General features: G+C 49.6%; 1 protein-coding gene across 2 annotated transcripts in view; it reads right to left on the bottom strand.

Annotated features, from left to right (window-relative positions):
* Positions 1 to 22,708, bottom strand: part of FBN3 (fibrillin 3) — a 117,410-nt gene that overhangs the window by 37,383 nt on the left and 57,319 nt on the right. For both annotated transcript variants that reach the window (XM_072845814.1, XM_072845815.1), the window contains exons 9-17: positions 17,764 to 17,889; positions 10,177 to 10,329; positions 9,320 to 9,517; positions 8,482 to 8,625; positions 5,866 to 5,985; positions 3,974 to 4,099; positions 3,340 to 3,462; positions 2,346 to 2,621; positions 1,899 to 1,952 (exon numbers count right to left, since the gene is read on the bottom strand). In XM_072845814.1, coding sequence (XP_072701915.1) covers positions 1,899 to 1,952; positions 2,346 to 2,621; positions 3,340 to 3,462; positions 3,974 to 4,099; positions 5,866 to 5,985; positions 8,482 to 8,625; positions 9,320 to 9,517; positions 10,177 to 10,329; positions 17,764 to 17,889 — 1,320 coding nt within the window. The remainder of the gene's footprint in view (positions 1 to 1,898; positions 1,953 to 2,345; positions 2,622 to 3,339; positions 3,463 to 3,973; positions 4,100 to 5,865; positions 5,986 to 8,481; positions 8,626 to 9,319; positions 9,518 to 10,176; positions 10,330 to 17,763; positions 17,890 to 22,708) is intronic.

Genomic DNA, 22,708 nt, shown 5'->3' with positions numbered 1-22,708 from the left:
ACAGCCCTACCACAGGGGACCATTGCTGGGTCCAGAACAGGGCAAGGAGTACTCAGACATGTTGGAGAGCATGCTGTGGGCAGCTGGGCTGGCAGAGGGTCATGCCCATAGCTAGATGGTCACAGCAAAGCCCTTCCAATGGCAAAGTCCCTGTATCTCCTAGCCCAGCCATGGTCCCCAAGCTGAGAGCTTGCACAGACTCCTTGAGCACACAGCTGCCAGGCTGGAAGAAGTCCTGATGAGGCCAAAGTAAATTTCCTTTCCCTATTGCTGACATAAAGAACCGTCTGAAAGCAGCTTGGACCGCCTGGAAAGAGAGGTGAGGACCTGTGGCCTCTGCCTGGTTCCTGGCCCCAGAGAACGTGTGGCGGTGGCAGGGCAGGGACAGAGGGGAGTGTTACGTTCGGGTGAGGGCAGGGCCTGGGACAGGGGCCAACGCCTGCAGGATGTCTAAACCTCAGCTTCAAAGATTTGCAAAGTGCCTTGGACAAATCTGCCTCAAACCAAGAGATTTTTGGATGGTTCTGCAGCAAGCTGTGGTGGGTACCACAGCCCCTGCTGCCCATGTGCATGGTGGTTGGGCTCAGGTCTTGCAGGGCATCTGGCAGGGAGAGCCATGGGCATCTCTGCCATCCCCCACCTCCTGCCTGCCCCCGCCGTCAACAGCACCAAGTGCCCAGTGCATGTGGACAGTAACCCAGAAGGGCAGCAGCCAGGTGGCCAGCATCTCTTCCTCTGCATCAGCATCATCTCACCGCCTTTTTGGAGCAAAGCTCTGGTGCCCAGGCAAAAAGATTTTACCCTGTTGAGAACCAGCCTCCCCACAGCACAGGGCAGGTTTGTGTTTGTACAGCAATGTCCTCGCAGTGCCATAGTGCCAGACGGCAAGCAGCCCAGGCCAGGGCTTCCCAGACACTGCTGGCCTTTGTCTCCACACAGTTGGAGTTCAGTTACATCCCCAGGGAAATGCAAGCCTGGAGAGCACCGAGTGCATTTAGTCACGGCTGCAGGCAGCGATGGGCTGACCAGAGCACGTCTGACGTTAGCTTCTTGCTAGAAAGCGTCTTATCGTTAGCCTGAGACTGACTTCAGCCAAGACACGGTGCCCTGGAAGGAAGCCCAAGAAGCCACCAGGGTTTTGCCTCTGGCTCATTCCCATTTGGAAAGTTTTGAAAGGCCGTAGCTATCTGGCTGCTTTGTGCTCTTCCTGCTGATCCAAGCGCTGCCCAGGGCTGGCAGCGCAGCCGCCTGCCTGACCTCTTGCACAGCTGTCTAATTCAAAGCAGCCCCTTGGCAATACATCCCAACACGCGCTTATCACCTCCCTCTCCCTGGGAGACTGTGAACCCTCTTCTCCCGCAACCAAGGAGCTGGAGGGCAGAGGAGGGAAACGATCAAGAGGATGCAATTGGTCACGCTCTTCATTCCCATCAAAGCAGGGAGCTAAGCCAAACTCTGTGTGTGCATCCCCAGAAATGTAGCTCCCACAGGGTGCCAGGAATCAACCACTTGATTCAATACACAGTCCTCAGGGATGCTTGCTCAACGTTAAGTCGTGGTGCTTTAGGGAGGAGAAAAGACACATAGCACCTCTCTCCCCCCGTGCCCAAGCTCACGTCCCACCCACAGACACTCACTAACACAGAGAGGCTCTTGCATTGCACTTACACCCACCCAGGCTATGCAAGCTACCCTGCGCTTACTCACAAACAGCTCTCGCATACACGGGCGTAACGTGCTAACTCTCCGGCACACCCTCCGCACTGCCAAGTCTCTCATGGCACACGCTCCCACAGTCACACAGATGCACGCACACTCCGTTAAAAGCACCTGAAAGAAAGAGCTGAGTGTGACGTTAGATGTGCCTGTCTAGGATATGGTACACGGGATGCACATACCTCTGCCATCAGCTGTTATTCCAATGCCGCTGCTGCAGAGTGCCTGGAATTCAGCTGTGTAGAAAGCACAACAGAGCCATTAGTTTTTCTAGACAGTTCACACACAGTGACGTTAATTCTGGGTAACACTGGATTTATTGTTTGTTTGTTAGAATGTCATCTGTGGGCTTCCAAGCAGCGTCTGTTTATACTTATGCCATGTGTATTTTAGAGCTGATATTCACAGTTAGTAGTCCAACACTGTGAGAATCCCTGCAATGAGATCAGCATCAGATTCATGGATCCAACCTAAATTTGTTGACTGCATGGCATCCCTTTCCCCCTGCCTATGGCCTTCCCATGTCACTGCCAAGCTGCCTAGGCCATCTCAGGGACCTGTCAGGGACCCAGAATGTCTCTGAGCTTGCTTTTTGGCTTTTTGCAAACTCAGATGGAAGAGGAGCTCACCAGAGTTTTTGGCTGGACAGGGTTGGCAGGGCTCTCCGAAGCCATGGTCTGGGTTAGCACAGCAGCACTCAGACTTGGTGACAGCTCCCGGAAAGGGACGAGCGCACGTGCCCTTTTTAATGCCTCCATAGCAGGTGCTGCGCATGTGGGTGTCCACGCAGACTCGTCCATCCACCCCGATAGCCAGGCCCCCGAGGCACTCGCAGCGGAAGGAGCCCTCTGTGTTAATGCACCAGCCATTCATACAGATTCCTGGTGTCTCGCACTCGTCGATGTCTGAAAGAGGAAGCACAAACTGGCTGTTACCTACCCACGGGCAGCAGGACACACAGACAAGGGCTTTGGACTATTTTGCAGGGATGCTTGGAGACTAAGAGGGAACTAAAGGTGCCGTTTAGAGCATCACATCCCCTGCATGTTCAGCTGGCTGTCTCTGATGGTTCAAGGGAAGGAACGGGGATCTGGACTTCTTTAGTCTCCCGAGACCCAGCCCCTTCTCAGAGTAGCAGGGTCTGGTCTCTGCTCTGTTAATGGGACAGTGACCCAGAGAATTCACCCTGTGTCACAGCAGCATATCAAAGAAATGCTATGTTCTCCTCCTCTTCCTTTCTCCGCTCTGCCTTCACATCCCAACCTTCCTGGCTTTGGGAGGTGGCACACAAACCATAGTGGAACATGCTGTAGAGGCTGGGGAAGCCGTGGAGATGACTGCTGCCAGCTCACATTGGCCATACAGAGCTCCACAGCCCTGCTTAACCTCCTTCAGAAAGAGGATTTAAGCTCCAATTTGTGCTGAAGTAGTGGAGGTGCAAGAACATTTTCCCTTGTGCCCATTCTGCTGAGAGGCGGTAGTTTCTGGTGGCAGAGCAGGAGATGCCTGGCAACAGCCTTGGTTTTTCTCAGCTCCCCTTGGCCTCAGACACATCACCAGTCCCCAGGAACGTGGACAGCAGGCTGGGAAGAGGGCAGAGACCAAGCTTGGGGACCTACGCACCGACACAGTACCGCCCGTTGGGAGCCAGCACAAAACCAGGCTTGCAGATACATTTGAAGCTGCCATCCTCGTTGATACACATCCCGTTGAGGCACATGTTAGTCGTGGCACATTCATCATGATCTAGGGAGGACAAACAGAAAACATGAGCTGAGCCGGAGAGCTGCAGCAAGACTCTCCTGTGCTCAAAAACTCTCTGTCCCCCATCTCATGGTCAAATTGCTTCTTATGGCAGTGCCTTAATCCTCAAGGCAGAGTTTCCACTGCTGCTCCTGGTCAGAGCTGTCCTGCTGTGTCCCTGCCATTCTCAGTACCCCGGTCAGCCGGTGCAGCTCGCAGCAGGACTTGCACACTGGCTGCTGGAGGCAACAACTCTCAAGGTGATGGAGAATGTCCTGCAAAACCTACAGGAGCACTCCAGGAGCACTCGCACCCTATAAAAACCCTTTCCTATTTCAGTGCAACTGTACCCTCTCCTCTCATGTTAAGATGCGCTCTGCCCCAGCAGCATCTACCCGAGATAAAGGGAGTACAGCACACATTAAAGGAACCACCAGTCCCCAGGAGGACATAGTCTCAGCTCAGTCCCAACTTTCCCAAGGCCATAGGTACAGCACATCAGGAGATAGCTTACCAACACAGTTCTTGCCATCAGGGGTGATTTCAAAGCCAGCATTGCAGATACACTGGAAGCTGCCATCAGTGTTAACACAGCGGCCGTTCCTACACATCACTCCATTCATGATGCACTCATCAATATCTGGCAGGGAAATAAACATAAGGAAGTAGCAGCAGGTGGAGTGAGAAGCAGTTCCAGCTTAATCTGCTCCATGAGAAAACCAGCAAAGTGCTCTCAGACCCTCAGAGCGTGCCCTGCTCCAGGATCACACTCTTCCCCTCTGTATGAACTGCCGGAGACGGAAAAGATGTGGAGAAAGCTTTCTGCATGCTCTGGAAGCATCACTACATTTGTGAGGTTACAGCTCCAGGAGCTCAGGCCCTCCATGATGTCTTTGTCAAGCTCCTGCCTCAGCACCCCCTTTGCAACTCAAACTATCCTAGGCCTGTTCAAGTCCATAATAGGCAACAAAAGCCCTCACATCAACAGCCACAGACTCAGGCCTGCTACTAAGTGCCATGGAGATGTGATCCTAGTGCCTCAGCAAAATGAATTCCAGGACAGAAGTTGGGGTACAATGAGGCTGACTGCAGTACGGCAGCAGGGGAGGTGCTGAGTTGCATATCAAGAACATCATGTCCACTTGCTCTGGGAGACAGGCCACTGAATGCCTCTGGGTAATGACGAAAGATGAAAGGAAGAGGAATATCTTGGGTGGGGGGTTGTTACTGGCCCTTTATCCAGAGCTGGGGAAGACAGGATGAGATATTTTATGAGCAAATTACAGAAAACCAATAGTCTGGCCCCAGCGGCAATGGACGATCCAGACACTTTGTAGACTTCTCCTAACGTGGAGAAGTTAGCTTGAGAGCAGCCTGGCAGAAAAGGGTCTGAATCACAGATGAAACGGGGTGGCCCTGCACGGAAGGAAACCTCCTTTTGGGCTACATCATAAGAGCTGTGTGTAAGCCACATGGGACAGCTTCTTGTCCTGACAGCTAGAGAGGTCACAGCTGAAGAATGACATCCAATTTTGGCACCACACATTAGAAAAGATAAAGACAAAATGGAGGAAGTTGAGAAGATAAAAACAAGGACAATGAGAAGCTTAGAAACATTATCAATGAGAGGAAGATTGAGAGACGTGCATTTGTTTAGTCTAGAAGGGAGATGACAGGGGGGTTACAAGTTGCAGTTTCCCAACGTGTAAAATAAAAGTTGTAAAGGAGACAGTGATGAACTAATTTTCATGGCCAGAGAGAGAATCACAAGAATTCAGCTTAGAATATTTAATTTGGAAATTAGGAAAAGCCCTTCGCATTGTCAGGCAACTGGGGGGTCCCTTGGAAACCCCTTCATCAGAATCCACTCAACAGCAAAATAAAAAAATCAAAGGTCAGGCACTGACAGGGAAATTTGCCTTTCCTTCTTGTTCACATGGGACATTACCTTCCCACAATTCTTTTTTAGCAGTCCCTCACCCAGAGCACCATCTTGCTGCGAGACACTGACAGGACAACTTTGCTAGAAATGAGAAGCCCTACATTGATACAAAAATTCCTCAAAATCCTATCTTTTGTCAAAACAAAATGTTGTCATCTTTAAATAGAGTTCTGCTCTTGAAAAGGACTCTGTAAGTTCCTTGATTGCCGCTGGCCAATTTTAAGGTAGATAAAGGTAGAGGAAATCTCTTCTCCTAGACAGATTTCAGGAGACAGCTGGCAACTCAACTAAATTGTTCTGAAATCCCATCACACACCTGGCTGGGAGGTTGTTCGGTGCTGGGGACTCCTCACTCTGTTTCCACTTTACAACCATTTTCTTTTGGTACCTAAGTCTCTGATAACCCTGTCGACACTCTTGCAGCACACTGTGTCCTCCCAAAAGGAGAGACAGAAAATACTTACCGATGCAAGCCTGCTTTGTGGGGGTGCTCTGGAAACCTTCGTGGCACTTGCAGTGGTAGGAGCCAGGCGTGTTCACGCAGTCACCATGCACACAGGGGCTGCTGGAGCACTCATCCACATCTGCAAGAAGAAAAGCCTAAGCCTGTGAGTCACCATTATGCAAAGCAAGATACCAGGACAGGCAACAAAGGCTGCCTCCTGTGAGCTGCTGAGCCCATCCTTTCACTCCAGTGCTCAGCATCCTGACAGCATGGCCAGCAAGGTCTGGATGGCATCTCTTTCCTCAAGTGAATCAACTGCACCACTCAGCTGGGTGTCATCTGCAAACTCGCTGAGCATGCACCGAATCACACTATGTCATTGATTAAGATATTAAATAGTATGGCTCCCAGTACGGACCCTTGGGAGACACCACTCGCTACTGGTTTCCACTTGGACATTGAACCATTGACTGTAATTCTTTGGACACAGTCATCCAGCCAATTCCTTATCCATCCAACAGTCCATCTGCCAAACCCATATCACTCCAATTTAGAGGTAAGAATGTTGTGGGGAACTATATCAAAGGCTTTACAGAAGTCCACGTAGATGACATCCGTAGCTCTTCCCTTCTTCACTGATACAGTGACTCTGTCATCAAAGGCCACTATATTAGTCAGGCACGATTTGCCCTTGGTGAAGCCACGTTGGCTGTCTCCAATCACCTCTACCTTCCATGTGTTTCAACACATCTTCCCTTCTGAACAGTTTATAGCCATCAGTTGCAGTGCTCTAGTCGTGTGATTAGTCCCACCGCATGTCAGTGTAGCTTTCTAGCTGCACAGTGGCTTCCAACTCCTCCTGTTTGCTACCCATGCTGCATGCATCTGCCCAGAGGCACTTCAGCTGGGCTACCGACCCTCCCACCTTTTTAGAGGAACACGCCCTAATTCCTTTCAGGCATTTCGCAGGTGTTGCCCTGTTGGTTCCTAATACATCAGTAACTCCTGGCTCTTCCTGTTGCTCAAAACTCCATCCCCCTTCCCTCACTAAATCTAGATTAAAGCTCTCCATATAAGTCTGGCCAGCTTGTTGGCGAAGACCTTCTTGCTCCACTTGATCAGGTGAATCCCATGAGCTCCCAACAGACCCAGCTTCTCAAAGGGAGATCATAGAAGCCAAAACCTTGAGTATGGCACCAGGCATTCCCCTGTTCAATTCCTCTCCTCCTTCCTGAACCCCTTCATCTGACTGGGAGGACAGAGGAGAACACCACCTGTGCTCCAGATTCTTTTAACATCGCTCTGAGTGACATATAATCTCTTTTGGTGGTTCTAAGTTGCCTTTTCACAGTATCATTAGACCCTATGTGGAATAGTAGGAGTGGATGATAATCTGGAGGGTTCACCAGTCTCGGCAGCCTCTCAGTGATGTCGCAAATGTGAGCTCCTGGTAGGCAGCAAACTTCTCTAGAGAAATTGTCTGGATGGCAATTGGGTGCTTCAGTGCCTTTCAGTAAGGAATTTCCAATTACTAATACTTTACGTGCTTTTCTGGTGGCACTGGTTCTAATGCATGTAGGGGGCTGGATCAAGGTTGCATGGTTGGCTTTTCCTGGATCTTGTCCGTTACTCATGTGCTCTTCGTTCTCCAAACCCAGAGCGTCATATCTCTTACGTAGGGGCACTTCAGAGGAAGGTTCTTCCTTCTGCCCTGAACAGAGACAAGGGTCCAGTCTCCTTCATCTTACGAGTTACTTGTGTCAGTCAGCTCAAGGCTGAAAGGGCTTACCTCCCTCTTGTGTAGCCTTAGGGTAGGGCTGTCACTCAGCCTGGGACAGCACAAAATGCCACGTATCAATCTCTCACTTCCATTCCCGGATACTGTGCTGCTTGTTGAGCTCCTCTTACAACATAGCTACTTGTTTGAAGAGTTCTTCTAGCTGGGCATACTTCCAGCTATGACATCCACCACTGCCTTCAGGTGCTAGGGGAACTTCCAGGCGCTGGGTCTCCATGCAACCTAAGGTCTGGACAGTTATTTCAGCACTTGGGAGGTCTGCTTGGGTGGAAACGTCAGCACAGGAAGGCTGTTCTTTGCAGATGCAGTGGGTGGACACCATTTTCTTTCAGCAGGACAGTCTCCTTATAGTTCTCAGAAAAAAACAGCCCACTTACTTATAAAATGGTAATTCTTTTGAAAGATGCCATCCTTCTAATTCTAATTCCTTGGAGACCTCAAGCTTCTGAGTAGGCTTGCACAGCCATCAGCTAGCCGGGATGACCGTTGGGGCTGCAGCCTAAGCCTGCGGGGTAAGCAGAGCAGGCAGCAGCCTGATAACTGGCGAAGTGCCCTGCCCAGGTTATATGGGGCTTCCCACAGTGTGAACTGGCCACCGCTAAGCCAATGGCAATGTTATGGCTACCAGAGTTGTCACCCTGGACATTCCTCAGGGGCAGACATATCCTTTCCATCATGCTGCTTCGTTACCTGACACAAGCGCTCTATCTCCAGCCTCTTGTGGGGAGCTCTGACTGGGATGGGGGCTGTCGGGGCAGCAGCTCGAGGTGCTGTTAGGAACAGGCATGGGGCACAGTTGGAGCTGACCTGTGTGCGTGTCAAGCAGAGCCTACTCACCAATGCACTCTCCACGCACGTCCTGCTTGTACCCCATGTTGCACTCGCAGCGGTAGCTGGATGGGGTGGGGATGCAGCGTCCATTCAGACAGAGGTTAGTGAAATGCTTGCAGATGTCAATGGTCTGATTCAAAGTGGCGGTTCCTGGAAAGCACAGAGACAGCATCAGGTAGAGGATTACAGCTCCCGTCCTTTGATTGTCCCCAGGAAGCAGGGTCAGCAAGTCCAAATACTGATGGACCACTGGTCCTCCTGGGCCCTGAACAACCATGGGGCTGCAGGCACAAACTCGGCTGCCTCAGAAATCTCTGCAGGGTGCTGCAGTACCTGGCATGCCCCTACCCCACTGACAAGCACAAGATGGCACAGTCTCTCAGAAGCAAGGTGGGAATCAGTATTTATTGACACCCAGTGCATTTTCACGGGCTTCAGCCCTTAGCAAGGAGCTATACGGGCATGCACGTGACAGAGGTGTCCATGGTGGTGGGAAGAACAGTTTTGTTTTGGGGAGGCAGAGAGTGAGGCGGTGACGTGAAAGCTTCATTCCTATTCGGTAATTAGAAAGATATTCTGCACTAGAGCCAGCCTCAGCTCCCTTGCTCTGCCAGCAGACGCTGTTTGATCTGCTTCTGGGCTCAGCATCCTGCACAGCATTAGTGTCACATCCCATCACTCCCCCTGTGTCAAAATAAACCTTGTAGCTGGCTAAGAGCACGGGTGCTTTGCTCATGTGTGCACGGCTCAGAGAAGCGGGCCGGCACGCAGGCAGACACGCTGCCTGTGTTCTGAGACAGGCAGCCAAATTGGGTCAGCACAGTAAGAAAGTAATTTTAATTACCAATGCTTGAACTTCCTGGGCCCATTCCAGGCAGACCTGGGATCCCGCCTTGTCCATTTGCCCCATTTGGTCCGATGCCTCCAGGCCCGTTGAGTCCCGGCCCAACACCATTGGGCCCGAATCCAGGAATTCCTGGAAAGCTCCCAGGGAACCCTGGCACGACTGGGAGTCCTTCGATGCAAAGCCTGCGGTACTCATCTGAAACAAAACAGCTGCCTTAGTGCTTTTCCAAGAGTGCCTGAATCCCCCTCCTGCCTCTGCCAGAGTGCAGGGAACAGAGGGATGGAGACGGACCGGCAGGGAGCAAAGAGGGTGGGTGCTGATGGGAACAGGGCAGATGGGTGAAGAGGGCTTTAACACCCTCCACTCCGGAGCAGATGATGAGACACCGCTTGCCAGGGCGTTTGGCAACAGCTTCTCGGGGTGTGTGGGACAGCTGGCGCCGTGGGCTCCCTTCATGCAGGAAAGGACAGGACACAGGAGGGTGCCAGCCTGTAAAGCTCTGCCCTGCTCAGAGCTGGTGATGAAAGAAGAGAGGCAGAGAGATAGATCTACAGCGCTGTGCCTTCTCAAGGCCTCCTGCTGCGTGGGCTCACCCTCCTTTGGCCCCAAGGTTCAATGACGGTGGAAGCCAAAGAGAGCTGAAGGGGTAGGAGGAAAGGGATAAATTCTTGCCTTGGCTGAACTCATCTGGCTCAACTTCAGATGAGACCCAGGCAGGGGAGTCAGCATCCCCATGTGACCTTTCTCTGGGTGTTACGTTGATGATTCTCCACGTCAAGCCTGGGGTACCACTAGGGCCATCAGAGCCATGCGTTGGCCCAGCAGCAGGTGGAGGTCCTCTGTGTTGCACTTACCAGACCCCCGGACAGGGCACATCTCTGGAGTCTGACCAATGGCCCAGCAACGCCCTGAGTCACAGCAGCACTGCATCTTGGTGTACTGGCCAGGGAGGTCCCCAGCGCAGCGGCCTCCGATCAGAGCCGAGAAACACGTCCCAATCCGCTGGTCTGCAAAGAGGGAGAGGAGAAGGCAATGCATTCACAGCGTGTCATCACCATACTCTCGGTCAGGTCCTGAGTGCCCGTCCCCAGTGGCATCTCCTCCAGCTTTCCAGTGTTCCAGTCTGACCTCCTGTTCTGCCTCATCCTCCCAGATCATGAGGGTCTCCAGAACCTCCATCTGGAGCACATCAAGGCTGTAGGGCCAGGCCTTATTCCCCAGTATGAGATCTCACATTCCCATTTAGGGTCCTAAATACTATAAGCAGCCTGACCGAGAGCCAGAAACAGGCAGTAGGTGAGCTGTCCCTCTCCATTGGATTCTCCATTGGGAGCTGCCTTCCTTGCCCTGCAGGAAGGACAAGCTGACCCAGCAGATTCTGGCTGAATTCACGGAGCAGAAAACAGATGAGATCCCCCACCTCATCCCATGTTTCCTCACCTTCCCAAAGAAATGGGATTATTTACAGGTGTTTCTCTCCTCTCAGTAGAGTTTCTGTACTGATGAGAGATGTCAGGGACGGGTTCCCCCACTGACCCAACACACCAGCTGGGAGAGGGAACAGGCATGAGACCACTGCAAACGTTGACACTTCCACTACTGGACAGCCTGACCCATCCCCTCAGTGGGGACAAGATAAACTGTTCTGGACTAAATATATTATTCAACAAAATTGCATCCTGGGGCCAAGACCTCCATTCTTCAGGTTTCTCCTCTGATATTAGTGTCTGTCTTGCTTATTTATACTACATTTGTGACCAAGGGTTGGCCATCAGTGCCAATATAACATTACAACAGGCCCTGAACTTGGCCACATGGAGTGGCAGTGTCTTCTCTTTTGGGCTGTTGGACCCAGCATGATATATTTTCCTCTAACTTCTGCCACTAAAAACACTGCCCTGTGATAAAAACAATCCAGTGCTGCCTGCTACTATTTTGAGGGTTCCCAGACAGTGAGCGGGCATTCCCCAGCCATTCCTGCTCTAGGCCGAAGCCTTGGCTGCAACAGTCCTTTCCCTTGTTCTCACTTGTTGCAGGACAGAGGGGGCAGACCAAGGTGGTCAGCCATCTCCTACGCCACTTTGGTCAGGCTGGGGATCCAGGTACAACCCTTCCAGTGTTAGTCAGTGATCCCCAATGCTGTGCTAAGCAAGGACCTTACCACAGCCAATGCTGTCCAGTGTGGTCCTGCACATCTCAGGCTTGGCAAGGACCTACCTCTCCTTCCCAGAACTGATTTAATGCCAAATGTCCCACATTGCAGGCTTCCCATGAGGAAGCATTCCCTGCCAGGTCCCAGTGGTCCCAGCATCTCTCGCTAAGCAAATGGAGTTGTTCCCAATTCCACATCCCTCCAGCCTGATCCCTTACATTCCCAGTGGATGCCTGTTTCAGGTCACGGGTTAGTTCCCACAGCCGGGACTGAGCTGGGAGGAGAACGAGCGCTGGATGGTGGTCAAAGTCCGTGAGCCTGGCCAAAGCCACAAACACCAAGCCTGGCACCGGTGTTTGGTGTGTGTGGCTTCTGGACAAGGCCCAGGAGACTGAGGGTCTTTCACATGTCTAGCAGGCTCCGTCTGGCACCAAGTCCTCTAGGAAAACCTGGAATCTTCCACTCATTCATCTCCCGTCCTTGTTTCTCAAGTAAATTAATGAGGGGGAAAGTCTGGTCTGATTTGTCATCTGTGCCTCTAGACTGACATTAGCCAGCAGGCTGACACTTTCCTGAAATATAATTGAAATTAATTGCATGGAGCTGTTTGATCTGTGGGCTGTGGTTACATTTCTTCTGTAATCACAGCTCAGTGACTTGCAGAGGACAGTGATCCCATTTAAAGCCAGGGTGACTAAACCAGCAGGTCTTTTCTGAGATACATCCTTTCCGCCATTCTGCAGCACTGAGTTCAACATGAACTATTCCCATTTAGGAAACTTGGTGCACCAAAGAGACTTGCAGAAAGACAGACAGACTAGGAGAAGAGAAATTTGAGTGAGGGGATGAATGCAGCACCGCATTAGCTCCTAATCCTAATGAAGGGAAGTCCTAGCTACATGCGTGTTTGGGTCATCCCAAACCCTCGATCTCTGGCAAGTGGCAAGAGTGCAAGACCAACGTCCACGTCTTTGCAGGTTTCAGCAGCTGCTGGAGAGTAGAAGAGGGCCGTGTTTCCACCGCACGTTGACAGGTTGATGTTACTTAGCATCAGCATGTAGCCCACACTTACTCCAGAAGGAAGCTGCTCTCCGAACAACCCAGGGCAAGACAGTGGGGCCATTTGGAAAAGCTGCCCCTCAAACCCGTGATGGGAGTTTAGCTAAGTGAGGGCTTAGGCCTGAGCTTAAATGAACTTCTAGATGCGAGGGTGGTAGTTTGGAATAAACCCTTTGGGCATTAGAGAGGACAGAACCCACCCGGCTCCTTCTGTTCTTCTGTGGGATGCTTGCTGTCCCAAAAGCTGTGATACACGATGACAGCCAGCCAGTTAATGGGCAAGGAGTGACCGGAGAGCACAACCTCCCTCCCCACAGGCAGACATGTGCTGACAAGTTTGACAAGGCAGGGAGGTCACAGCAGTTTGTGTAACGGAGGGAATGGTCCAGCCCTTATTCATCTGGACAAATGTTTATTAAATTCAGCTGTCTTTGCTGTAGTTTGTAATAATCTCTCTCAGAAATGAAGGTCAGAACTAATTGAAAATTCAGCTGGAGCTGCCTTGGGCAGAGAGAGGGGTGGATGGAAAGAACAGTGGGTCCCTGCAGTCCCTCTGTGACCTCCTGCAGGACCACCCACACGCTGGAGGTACGAGCAGAAAGCTGCCGTGGGTTTGTTCTGCCTTCCTCTGCAGCTGTTAGGGAACAGGTTTGCACAATAACCTCAGTAAATCAGATCAGGCTGCAGGTGAGAAAGGAGGTAAAATTCCACATGAGATTAGACGGTGCACAGAGGTGAGGGACAGAGCCACAGCTCTGTCAGAGGTCTCTGATTCAGAGAGGCTGTGGGTGCTTTACAAGGTCCAGCCAGGAGTGGCAGAGCAGGAGATGGAGTTTGGCCTGCTTATCGTAATGGGACAGGAGTGACTCCGAGCCGGACCTTCCTGCTGGGGTCTGGCAGAGTCTGCACCCATCTGGCTGGGCCATGATGCCCTGGTGTGTGTGTCCTGATGCGCAGGAGAAGCCCTACACCAGGAGCTGCACCCTCCAAGTGACTATCTAGCACGGCTAGTCTCTTATCTTCCCTTCCAGTGTGGACATCCTCTTTGTGGTCTGCACAAGGTGTCTAAGATCTGTTGTGCACCTGCAAGGGATTTTGCAATTTTCATCCTGATGAAAACCTGGTTTGTTTCTTTGCTGGTGGGGTAGGGGCAGGGAGGGACGGAGGAATAGAGAGTGCTGGTACTGCTTCCCAGGAGAGAACTTTAAAGGGTATTTCTCTCACTTTGTGTCCTGTCATGTACAGAAACTGAGAAGCTCAGGTGACCAAACCCAAAAAAACTGGTGGTTGCAAAAGGCAGTTGGCTCTGACTACAAACGACCTGAGAGCTATTAGCTCAGAAGGGAGCTGCAACACAGCAGCATGGAGCCAAAGGTCTGTCACCCAAGATGTTCAATGGCGCTTGGTTTGCAAGGAATGGTGCAAAAAGGAGCCTCATACTGTGGTGGGGACAGTCAGTCTGGACCGATGATGCTATCATATGTTCTCTGCTTCTGGAAATCTGACCAATTTCATTCTTGTCTGGGTAAGATTAGATGGTGGTGTCTGTCTCGGTGAAGAGTCATGCCAGAATGAAGGCACAAAGCATCCCTCTGTGCACAGCTCCCACCAAACTGCAATAGCCATGGCACACCTTGGCCACCAATGCTTCTGCTGTCTCACCGCAGGAGGGCTGCAGTGCAAACAGGGAAGCTCTGGGTATTATTGCAGGACTGTTTCTTTGCTGGCAAGTGCTGTAATAAATTCACTCCCTCCCTGGCTGTTCACTCTTCTCCAAATTCACCTCCCAGTTCAACAGTTACAAGGTTGAGGCATAAGTGCAGCTGTGAAATGATCTGATAAAAAATGGTTTTCTCTAGGGGGAAATGTTTTACAAATGTGGACTGAACGACCCAGGTTGCAGTCCGGGTTCCTGCACAGGTTCACACGCTGAAGTGACTACAGAGCCTTTCTACACCCTCTGGGCCCTGCAGATGTGCAGGCAGACCTCTGCTCCGCAGCATTGCCAGCTCCCTCAATGCCTTGGGAGCTGCCGGGGGGCTCTGCTCAGGGTCCCTCCCCAACTCTTTATCAATCTCTTTTAAGCCTGTGACCCTCACACCACTTCTCTTTTGTCATTTCTTGCCCTCATAAATATCTCCTCATATTTCCTTTTTCCTCTTGCTCTTTCCTTTCCTGGATAATGACCAAAGCGGGCAGAAAGGGCTCTCCAGGCAGGTGAAGTCCTCAGTAACACCCTCACAACCTTCTCTGAGCCCAGGACTTTGCAACCATAAGCCAGATCTGGCCCTACGCGGAACTTTAGGCACTAAACCTGCCCGTGTTGCCCAAGAGGAGATAAGACCCAAATCTCTGAGAGCTTTGCTGCACTATATGAGGGAAAAAGAGCAAAGAAAGCAACGTGCAGGAGTGCTGATTGCAACAAACAAGGGAACACCATGTGCATGTCTGGAAATGCATCTGAGAGGCCATTTTTCTCATTTGAAAATTATTCTTTTAAGCTGTTCTTGAAAAGCAACCCATTGTACCGAAAAGAAAAAAAAAACCTCACAGCCTGCTGGAGCAGATCCTTCTGCTGCCTGCAAAACACTGAGCCTGTCTTTTACAAGCATAAATGAATGAAAGTGTTATGAACATGTGTGGAACTGGATTCTTTGTGTCAAACACAGGTGGTTGAATCATTCCATAAATGTTCATTTCAAACTATGACGGACTTTCTCCAGCTACGCTGCTGTTTGCATTTTACCGAGGAAGGCAGTGAAAGCAGCTAATGAGATTTGGGATCAACTCAAGCTCAGTGTCTTGCTGTTTCAGCTGCAAAAACTACAGGAGATTATTCAAATGCAATAAAAAGGTGTTTACTTTACAAAAAAGGGAGGGGAAAGGGATGGGAATATATCAAGGCTGCCACCATAAAGCCACCACATAGCCAGTGCTGGTGCCCCATGATACACGAGACACTGCGGTCACTTCCAGTCTAAACACCTGAGAGGTGGCAGCGTGACAATCTCTCCTGCTCTCTTCTGATGCTGTTTGTGCTTTAAGGGTGGCCACATTATTTATTCACTTTCAATTTTACAAACTATTTATTTGATTTATTTCATAGGATGTAAATTGTGGGCTTACACTGCCACAAACTCTCAGAACGAGCACTAAAACCCCCTCAAACGATAGAAACAGGGTTTGCAAAATATGGATCCCGGGGCAACACCACCCCAATAGTAACTGTGCATTTTGCCAGAAAAAATATTGTCTGTCCCAAAAAGTGACAGCACACTAGCAGCATATATTAGCTCAGGGAAATGGCTAGAGCATGATGTATTGAGTTCAGATGCAGTCATAGTCCACTGCAGCTAACTAAGCTTTGGACTATTTTTACATTTGGGCTTTCTAATTTTATTTAGTTTTCATTTCTTGAAGCACTTGGTTTCAAGGAAAGTGAGGAAATGTCCATATGACTCATCTGACAGCCGTCACACCCCGCCGGGCTTATGGCAGGGTCTGGGAAACAGGGAGGAAAAGAATTTCATTCTCATTAAAATCTATCAGATTCCCAAACAAGGTGACTTGTACATTATACTTTACAACATTTTTCTTTCCGGAACTAGAACATGATTAATTTTTACTCCAGGTTCTGTGGATATAAAAGAATTTGGAAAGGATTTTTTTTCTGTGTTAATTTCCAGGACTTTCAACAGAAAGCTGTACCTGACATTTTCCATTGCACTAACACAATGATCTTTGCCTTTTCTGTAACAGTTCCTCTTTATGAATCCTTGCATCCTTACCTTTCTAAAGGCGAATGAACTTCCTGAACAGTGAGACAAACCCTGGGACTCATTTTGACTAAAGTAAGTGCCCCTGCTGAGAGCAAGTAAACAGAGAGCTGATCTATTTATCATAGAAACTGTTGTCTGTTACAAAGAGAAATGGACCATCAAATATTTACAAGGCTTGGAAAGGAATTTTGATCTGTTAAACATGCAAGATTCACTCCAGGCCCTGTAGTCTGGAGGCAGGACAGCCCGTCAGTCTGGGGAAAGCTTGCCTGGACTCAGGCCAGTTCTGGGAAGCTTTGACATACAGACACCTGGGGCCAAACTGAGCCGGGGCGAACAGGTACGTCAGAGCCGGTGGAGCGGCACACACCAGCCCCACCAAGCCCTCCATGCGGTCTGCAGGATGGGGACTGCAAGACTCGGATTTCCATAGCAGCCTGGGAGTCATTTTGTTGCCAGAAATCGGATACTGTGGGAGGAAGGTGGGCTACAAGGTAACGTGCAAGAGCTTACACGGCAGCCGTGTAAACCTGCAGGTTCAGCACGGGTGCAGGAATAGGTGTCTGCAGTGCCCTGTGCTGTGCTTGGGAAGCACCTCTTTCTCTCCACTGGGTACAGAGGGATCCAGACAACCAGCTCAGTGCAAAGCAACTCACTCCTGAAAGGCTGAGTTCAGTGAGATGAAGCCAACTGAGTCCACAGCCCGACTGATTATTAGCTTGGGGCAGGAGGGATTTATGAGCCATTACCCGTGGTCTAAGCAGGAAGGAGGAGGAGATGATAAAAGTCACCGTTTATTTGCATTGGTTATGCAAACACTTGGAGTAAACCTTTCACCTCTGCAAAGCGAGCAGATGAATGTGCAGTTGTGGGATGTTCCCCATCACTGGGTCCCTCTTTGCTCCAGGAAGGCTTGCAAGCCTTCCCGTGGACTCACGCACTCCACAACCACACGCTGTGCCTGCAGTTCGGTTGTAAGGGGAGTACTGGTGTCTCTCCCCGGCTGACATCTAAAGCAGGAGAAAAGGGGTAGCGTCTGGGATTCTCTCGCTAGCTGGTGCCGTTCTGTGAGTAGGAGCACAGAGATCCTTCCTCAAACAAACCACTGTCCCAGCCAGACACCTTCCACCCCAGTCCTCTTCGTACTGTCCTCAGCAACCCCTTGTCAAGCACTTCAAGCACTGAGGCACCTGCAGTCCAAGTTATGGAGATGGAGAAAGCCCTGGTCTGCAACAGCATCGAAACCTGTGACCAGGACAGACCACATCAGCCATGGCACATGCAAGGACAGCACATGGAAAAGAGCGTTTTCCAGCTATTGCAGGAACAACGTGCCCTTTGATTTGCAAATCTGGTGATCACCAGGTAGTGATTTGCAAACCACGAGGTCTGGGTTTCAGAGTGTGATCTCTCCCTGTATCTGTGGTCCTGAGATCTATTTAGCATCTTACCAATGCAGCGTGATCCATCAGGGCTGGTCATGAAACCGCGTGGACATGTGCACACGTAGCTGCCTGCCGTGTTGGTGCACTCCCCGCCATCGCACACGCCAGAGATTGCGCCACACTCGTCCACATCTAGAAAAGAACAAACCAACAGTGATTACGTTTCCTTCCCAACCATCTCCTTTCCTATCTTCAGCGTGGATCCAGGACCAGAGCTGGGATCACAGAGGACAGTAGCTGGTGTTACAGGTTGTCATTGGATGGTTGAGACCATAAGTAGCCTCCTAGCAGGGGATCAGTATGGAAAACAAGACTCCCCCAGAGGGTGATACAGAGGGCTTCATGGAGCCCTCTCCTTATCTCTGCTGACAGTGTAGGTCTTTGGGTAGGCTGATCTAAAATGTTGAGCTCCCTGGAGTACAAAGGAAGCTTCAGGACAGAAATGTGTCTGTGCAGGTGCACGGCTGGACAGCAGGTCCCTCCGTGGCTTGGAGGCCGTTCTGAAAGTAGAGATGCAACATCAGAGACAACATCATGTTTTTAAAAAGCACTGGGCTCATGCATTGTTCACTCAATTTTTCCAGACAGGAGGGATTTGGTTCAATTTTAAGTACGTTCAGGCATTTAAATCCAGGTGAAAAGGTCTCTGGTACCTTTTCAAGGCCTTCAAGTTAGGCAAGGAGGGTCTGGACATATCACTCTATGGGTTCAGCTCCTCAATCAGCAGTCCTATTTTAGGGTGATCTGATTTGCATAATGATCATGCCGTAGTTTGAACTATTTATCTCGTCACAGGGAAGATCAGTGAGACAGAGATATACATTGAGTCCTTGGAGAGATCACACCTAATTATCCATGGCAATCAAAGAAACACCATCCATGTTAGCAAGCCCTGCCACACACTTCTCCTGCAGCAGCCTGCTTCTCCAGCAGCCCACTGCCAGGCGTGTGACAAGATAACATACCAGTGAGGTGCATCTCTCTGGATTTAAGAGCATGGAAAATAAGGACATGATTTTGGCAAGGCACAACAGCTGGACTCAGCCATCAGAGGGACCAGGCAGCCCAAGTGCCCAGACCTACAGTAATAATTGCAGAAAGGTTACAAAAGTACCAAAATTCAGAGGCAATCACCCCAGTCATGTAGCTTCTGCCATTTGAACTTGCCATGTGCTCTGCAAGCATCTATCTAGCGTGGAGATACGGCAGACCCTCACCACAAGCTGAACAGGGAGAGTAGCCCCACTGCCAAAGTCCTGGATGCCTGCGTCTGGACCCTGAAACAGAGCTTCTATATTTGAAACCTTGCTCAGAGTTAGATTTTAATCCACGCTGGAAGAATTGGGCTGGAAAGATGAGACACTATAGGGTTTGCTTGAGAACTGCAGAGTTCTCCAAACTTTCCAGGCCATTTATATTACAACCTTGAGAAAATTCTTGAGTTAATTATTTCTTTGGCTCTTTTTCTACCGAGTAGTTAAAGAGCTTCATATCCTTGTGAAAGTTTTAGTTAACAACAGATGGGAAACCACCCAGAAAGCCTGAAAGCTGCAGCTCAACAAAAGTCAAACTGCAACAGAAAAGAGTGAGGCCAGAGCAGAAAATTCAACAAGTACCTATACAGATGATGCAGTGAGAGACAGCCTATAACTTTTGTGTGCAGCTATCGCTTGGGACCTGAAACTTGGAAAATCAAAGGGAACAGAGTGGCAAATCAGCTATTTTGAAAAGGGCAATCTGTTTTCAACAAATTTTGACCAAAAAGTCAATATAATTAAATGTACAGGGCCCAGCCGTGCTTGTGGGGCACTTGACTCTAAGGACTTGTCTGGGAGCAGGGTTGTAGATTTTTTTCTGTTGCCAACTGAAATCTGTTTCAGAAGCTGAGATGGAATTAGATCCAACCTCTAATTAATCCACCCAAAGCAGCTAGTTGGTGGTCATGGTCCAGGTGGTGGTAAAAGACAGAAGGAATATTCGCCCGATAGTTTTTACAGTGGCAAAAAAAAAAAAAGTGTCTTGGCAATTGGCAAAATAAATTATTTCTGCTAAGCAACTTTATTTATTGTACTTTAAATCTATCGTGCTGCTGTGAATGGATAAGGGGATTTTTATATGCAATTCAGATGCTGCCTGGGGCTGGCAGGAAAGTAATGAAAAGGAACTGGTCAAAGTCTGCTCCTTCGAGGGGATTTTTCTGATGTGAACAGCGTAACAGCCTTGCACAGCCTGATGGCATTAGCATGTGTGGAGGTTAGAGTTGCTGCAGGGCAAAGACTAACCCGCCAAAGAAAGGCAGAACAGCAACGACCTCTCATCTGGGAGTGGGGATGGAGGATGTCGTTGGAAAGGCTCATCTAGCAGGCTTCAGTGATGAAGGCAGCATACACACATGGGGAAGAGTTACCTGAACCCACCCCATCAGGGCAAGGGAGGGACCAGAAGACATCTGTGCTGGGAGCCAGAAGACCTGGCTGTGATGATGGATATGAGCCACAGTGACAGATCTGAGAAATGGGCAAGAAATCTCTTACAGAAATGGGTGTGGGCTACCCAGAGGGGTGGTGAGCTGCGTCCTGTCCAGTGTGAAACTGAGAAAAATTTGAGTTAGGAAGGAAATGTCTGACTGCAATCTCACAGTGCCATGCAGTGGCTAGTGATGCTAATGCAGCCCTGAAGATGTATGGGAGAAACGCTGAGCAGAAGCAGGTAGGTGATGTTACCTCTTAACTAGGATCATTCCTGGATGCCACAGCTCTGGGTGGTGCCAGCTTTTGCAAGAAAGTGTTAAGAAAATGAAGGGGTTCAGAGTCTAGAGGGACGACTCAAGGCGTGGAAAAACCTGCCTGACATAAGGGACTAGCAGGACTCAATTACATGTACCCAAGAAACTGTGAGCATGTGATGGGATCATAGAAAAGAGACACACAAAGATGACGTTGAGAGCGCAGTGCTCTGCACTCTCAAAAAGAGAAGATGAAAACTGAAGCTGAGATATTATAAATTCAGGCTGGAATGAAGCGGACAGATTTACACCAATGGTAAATAATCTTTGGCCTATGTACCCAGGGGTAGGGCTAGTTCTCCAAGACTTGGGATGGATTCAACTCACCTAACAATGTCTGTAAAAGGATTCCCTAGCATAGGCACAAATCCAAGGGAGGGCAAGGGGGCGTGAAATCTGGCTGCACAGAGGTGACTCTCAAGGACTAAGCGTTGTCCTCGGTCCTCCAGAAACATCCTCATAAACTTCATCCTCCTCTCTAAAATTAGAGAGGCTGCCAGGAGCCTTCTGCCATTGCGTCCCAGGCACTGTGACTCCACTACACCAGCCCTTGGCTGCAGGGTGGGACAGCCATGGACATCTGATGATGACAATTAATTTGCATCACCCCAAAGCTCCCACCTTGCTCTGAGGGAAAAGAAGTATAAGAGGGTCTACAGTTTTAGACCTCTAGAGGAAGACTGCAGAAATGATCTGGACAGTGGTGCATGTTGAGTTGTGGTCAGATGTGTTAGATGGTTACAGAGCAGGCATCTCCATCAGTTTTTTCTAGATGCCACTTGCACTCAGCAGAAAGGGAGACTCTCATCCAGGCAGTAATTAATCACATCTGAATGGAAATGCCTAAACAGAGCAGAAGAGTTGTGCCCTCACAGTGATGATTTTTCCCTGCAAAGTGAGATATGGTGAAATTCATCCCACTCAGCTCAGCGATAGACACTGACAACGTATGTATTTAAGTAAGATGAGCCGAGCTGCCTTTTGAAGTAAGGCATATGGTATGGACAGAGCCCCCCCATGGGTGCTTCATGTGGTCAAAGAAATAATCTTCAATCTCTCCTCCTTACTCACACAACCTGTTACAAACACAATTATCTTCTCTTTTACTTTGGCTGCAACTCTGAGTCCTGAGGAATCAAGTGAAACCTCAGTTTCAACACGCATAAAATTAAGCCCAAGTGCATAGGGCAGCTTATACACTCATATATCAAGAGGGGAAGATGCATTCCTGTTTGGCTTCTTAGGAACTCTAAAATTATGCTTTCAGCTAGCCAAAGATTTCATCCGCCTTTTGCGAGCAGCAGAGATATCGCCCCTGTCCTTGCAGTGCTCCTTTAGCTCTTTGATGCTCAGAGCCCCTCCAACAGACAGACATGACTTGAAACCTCGACAGGCAGCAATGCAAATCTCCAGAAAACACTTCCCCCACCTGGGCCCCCGCAGCGAAAGAGATTTTATCACTACAGCCTACCCTGTCATTTAATTACAGGCCTGTGTTTGGTTACAATTTGCAGAACACTGGAAGGGAAAGAGCTTTATGAAGCAAAAGCTGGTTGCACTATTAGAAATAAGAGCTTAAAACTTCTGCATATCTCTCCTGGAGTTTGCTGTATCAGAGGTCTGGAGGCCAGCTGACAGGCAGGCATCTTATTAGATCAATACTTATGACATAGCGTCAGTCATCCAAGAAAAAGCGTACGTCTTTGTGGGGGCAGCAACTACATTCCATTCTTAAGGAAAAACAGAGTTAATTCAAAAGGTTAAATCAAACTGCAACATTTTTTTCCCCTTGAAAATTCTAGCTCAGATGAGAGCAGCGTTAGCAACCCAAGAAGCAGAAAAAAAGCCAGTGTTTCTCAAGGCTACTCGCACATCCTGTACTTTGAGAAACTGAGCTCTGGGCTTTGTTGTTGTTTCAGCTCTTCCACACCACATTTGCCTTCTTTATTTTCTCTTTGTAAAGCGTCTCATAGTTTTGATTCATTCAGAGCTGAAGTCCATGGAGAGCTCGACACAGTGGGATGGATATGTACACCTCTCATTAACACCCAGCTGCCAGCTCTGGGTAGGGAATTCTTCCAACTCCAACCTGGCTACTTCACGACTTTTCCAACTCTCTGTTAAAAATTAAAGCAATATTCTGTGCACTCTGCTCTTCAGACAATG

The sequence above is a fragment of the Ciconia boyciana genome, chromosome 24, assembly GCF_034638445.1.
Source record: "Ciconia boyciana chromosome 24, ASM3463844v1, whole genome shotgun sequence".
NCBI lineage: Eukaryota > Metazoa > Chordata > Aves > Ciconiiformes > Ciconiidae > Ciconia > Ciconia boyciana.
The sequence above is the reverse complement of the archived record's forward strand: the minus strand, read 5'-3'. Positions and strand labels throughout refer to the sequence as shown.